At 33.9% G+C, this 3,574-nt stretch overlaps 1 protein-coding gene across 1 annotated transcript; it reads right to left on the bottom strand.

Moving 5' to 3' along the window:
• Positions 1 to 212: 212 nt before the first annotated feature.
• Positions 213 to 2,092, bottom strand: LOC143560975 (NAC domain-containing protein JA2-like). Its single transcript, XM_077049146.1, has 3 exons — positions 1,862 to 2,092; positions 1,484 to 1,755; positions 213 to 957 (listed from the first exon to the last, which is right to left on the bottom strand). Exons 1-3 carry the CDS (start codon positions 2,049 to 2,051, stop codon positions 526 to 528), a joined length of 894 nt encoding a protein of 297 aa, XP_076905261.1. The 5' UTR covers positions 2,052 to 2,092; the 3' UTR covers positions 213 to 525.
• Positions 2,093 to 3,574: the final 1,482 nt, after the last annotated feature.

Genomic DNA, 3,574 nt, shown 5'->3' with positions numbered 1-3,574 from the left:
TGACTTATGACAACTATAGAAGATGCGTGATAGGTTACACATTAGCATCCTTAATTATATTTTTCTTTGTATAAAAATTAACTTAGTAAAAAAATAACAAACCAGTGGTGTAGACTATATACTCGATTAATACCCGAGGGTAATCACCTAATAAATACCTAACAAGTATTACATCTGATAAATAATACCGTTTTATAATCCAGTACTAGCCATCATGATAATAGTCATCCTAAACCTGTCTTTGATTATCACAAGTATGTCAAAAATCAAAATACCAAAACATAAAACCAAACACCAAATTGTCCATAGCTAGAAACTAACAGAAAATTTCTCTGATTTACACATTGAACCACGCACCCAAACATAAAACCTGTTGACTCTAGCCATACTCACCTTTGAGTTCATGGTGCAACTAACCTAACCCAAACCAACCATGTCCAGTTTAGTCATTTTCCACCAAACTCCTAAAATATACATACCAACCCCCCAAAAAACCCACATATTCACATTCACCCCCTCTACTTATCAAACACCTCGATAACCCGACCCGCTCGGTCGGGCCGGGTACCGAATAGCAAACGGGTCGGTTGCATCCAGAAAACTCTGTGAAAACAAATAACCAGAGGTTTCAATTCTTTGACTTCTGATTCCGTTTTGGACTTCGGATTCCGGCGACTTATCGTACTTCATCTGCATGTCAAACGTCGGATCATTGGAAGTCCAGTTGTAGCTCGCAGTATCGATTTTTTGAATGTTAACCTTCTGATCTTCGTTCATAGGCGTCGGAAAGTGTTGGAGATTGTCGTTGATCGCTGGAAGTGAGTCGTGCACGCTGTCGAAATGAGAGGATGATGATGTAGGTGAGCCGAGGCTCTGTTCGGTGCTCGGCCCACCGGAGAGCGTTTTCTCGGCGCTTGACTTCTTCTCGTAAATTCGGCATAGCACCCAATCATCCAACTGTGAAAAGGTTTATAATTGAGTTTGATTAAGCGCAAAATCGATTACGTGTGTGCATGGCACGCACGGATCAGTTTATCGGTTTTGAGTTAAAACCGAATCAAAAATCAAATTCGGCTTTTATTTAAGATTGAATATTTGGGTAGGAAAAAGTTGGCCCAAACTAATTAATTTAGGCCTAAATCATTTTATTAACTAACTAATAACTAATAACTAGTCAGTTGTTATATATTTAGGCTAAAAATTTCAAGTTATATGTATTTTAAATAGGTGTTTATTAAATTCTAACAAATCATCTAAAATACATGAAAAAAATAAAAAACTAAAAATTCAATTCGGTTAAATTTTTAGGCTTTTATTATGTGCAAAATCAAAACCAAAACCAAACCGTAAATTCGTTTTTTTTTTAAAAAATCTATAACTATATTGTCAATTTTTATTTCAGTTTAGTTTCTTCCGTTTCGGGTTATTTCTCCAGTTTCATGCACTCCAATCAATCATTAAAACGGGTTGGAGCTTCACTTACCCGGGAGCTATTGTTGTTGTCTTTCGATGTTTCCGATAACCTATACTCATGCATGATCCAATTAGTCTTGGATCCTTTCGGAGCTTTACCTACATAGAAAACCAACGCCTTCTTAATTCCGACTTTCCGTCCCTCCCACGTGATCACCTTATCGGTTCCGGTCGCCTTCCAGTAACCGGAACCAGCAACTCTATTGGGTCGAGACCCGTTCGGGTACTTTCGATCCCTCGGGCTAAAGAAATACCATTCTTTCTCGCCAAACATCGCCTTACCTATCAATAAATTTCACAATTGTTATATTATTTTCGTCAAAATTCGATTTAAAAAAAAACACATGAATTGCATGAATTAATTTTAGAAAAATTTAAAAACACTTACTAGGTAACTCCCATGGATCAAATTTATATAAATTAACATCTCCGATTATCTGAAGGGGAAAATCGTTCCCCGCGATTTTCGGGCATAGGTACTTCACCATAAGCTCCTCGTCGGTCGGGTAAAACCGGAATCCGGGTGGTAACTTTAGCTGAGTTATCGGGTCCGTCACGGGCACCGGCTGCACAACCATTTTTCTCGATTTACAAAGGTGGGAGAAGTAGAAAAGATTTATAAAATTAATAATAATAATATTTTTTTTCGAAAAACCGGTAAATAGGCTGGTATTTATAGAAGTGGAGCACACAGGATTAACTGTGGGGACCAGCAATTGGTTCATATGACAAGTAATCCAAGCGGCCAACCTTATCCGGAACAAGGGTCCAAATGCGTGAACGAAAACTCATTTTTATATGAGTGACTCATGTAGGTTGATCATATCATCATTGTACACGTTTGAGTTTTATAACATTATCCTTCACTAGAAGTGACAATATACCGGCTAGAGTGCATCTAATTTACATAATCAAAATAATAGTTTTAAATCGTATCTATTCGGATTCATCGAGATCATGTATCAGATTCGACTTTGTAGTTCAAACTATGATCAATTGACCGATAATAATTCATACAATTTTCACCTTTGTTGCTAAAAACAGTTTTAATAGCGTAATCATCACAAATTTACGCTCGATTTGCTTTTGATTTTTTATTCGATTTCATTTGTGCGCATCCGCATTTGGCTTATATTAAAATTCTTTTTTAATTAGTTAATACTCGATTTGCTAATTAAAACTATTTGTTCTGTATATTTCAGGCTCATAGTATATTAAAATTAAATTTAAAGTAAAAGATATATTAGTGTTATATTTTATTTCAAGTTAATTACTTAGAGATATATCTAAAGTTTTATTTATTTATTTAATTTTAACAATGATTTGAACTACTCACAACAGTCGAGTGAGGCTTTCTAAGATGCGATTTAACTGATTTTAACATTTCAGACCTAAAACCTCAAATTTCCTAACTAAGTCTTAACTATTATACTCATGTCCGAATAATAGTATATGGTTTCTAAAACATGTTCCGAGTGTATGGTATTACAATAAGGGTTTTTGTTTTAGAAAGCATTTTCTTAGAATAAATATTAGGCATTTCCTGAAATCAAATTCCACTTGTCTCATTTGCTTTTCAGAGTAAAATGTTGTATTGGATACTATGTATTTTAAATTATATTATCATCTACGCCTTAAAATAAAATTTTTATTTTTATATTAGTACGAAATTGAAAAGCATGAAAAGGCTGCAGTGTCATCCTTAATCCTCTCAAAAGTTTGAAGGTGGAGGCTTAAGTCACTCTTGTCGGTGTTGTATGCAACGTGGTCAATGTTTTTTTAATACCTCCAAAAATCATTTTATTACTATATCCACGCGTTGGTCTCTTTTGATATCTGTATTTAATTCAGACCCAAAATATTTTCTTTTTTACTTTAATAAAATAAAAGGCAAAACCCTTTTCTCTTAACATTTTATAATTTAGCTTTTTTTATTGATACAATAATGATGTTAAAATGAATTAGAGAATTAAGAGAGAATTTGTGTATAATATTATTGATGATCAAGAAGTCACATTATCTATAATGTACATATATATAGAGTTGAGTTATAATAAGAAGATTAGTTTTCTTAGGAAGGATAGCAAATAATCTTGTCCAT

The sequence above is a fragment of the Bidens hawaiensis genome, unplaced genomic scaffold (genome assembly GCF_021521415.1).
Source record: "Bidens hawaiensis isolate Kalapana, Puna unplaced genomic scaffold, B.hawaiensis_p1.1 tig00020518_1, whole genome shotgun sequence".
Taxonomy (NCBI): Eukaryota; Viridiplantae; Streptophyta; class Magnoliopsida; order Asterales; family Asteraceae; genus Bidens; species Bidens hawaiensis.
Note: the sequence above shows the minus strand (reverse complement) of the source record. Positions and strands in the feature narration are given on the sequence as shown.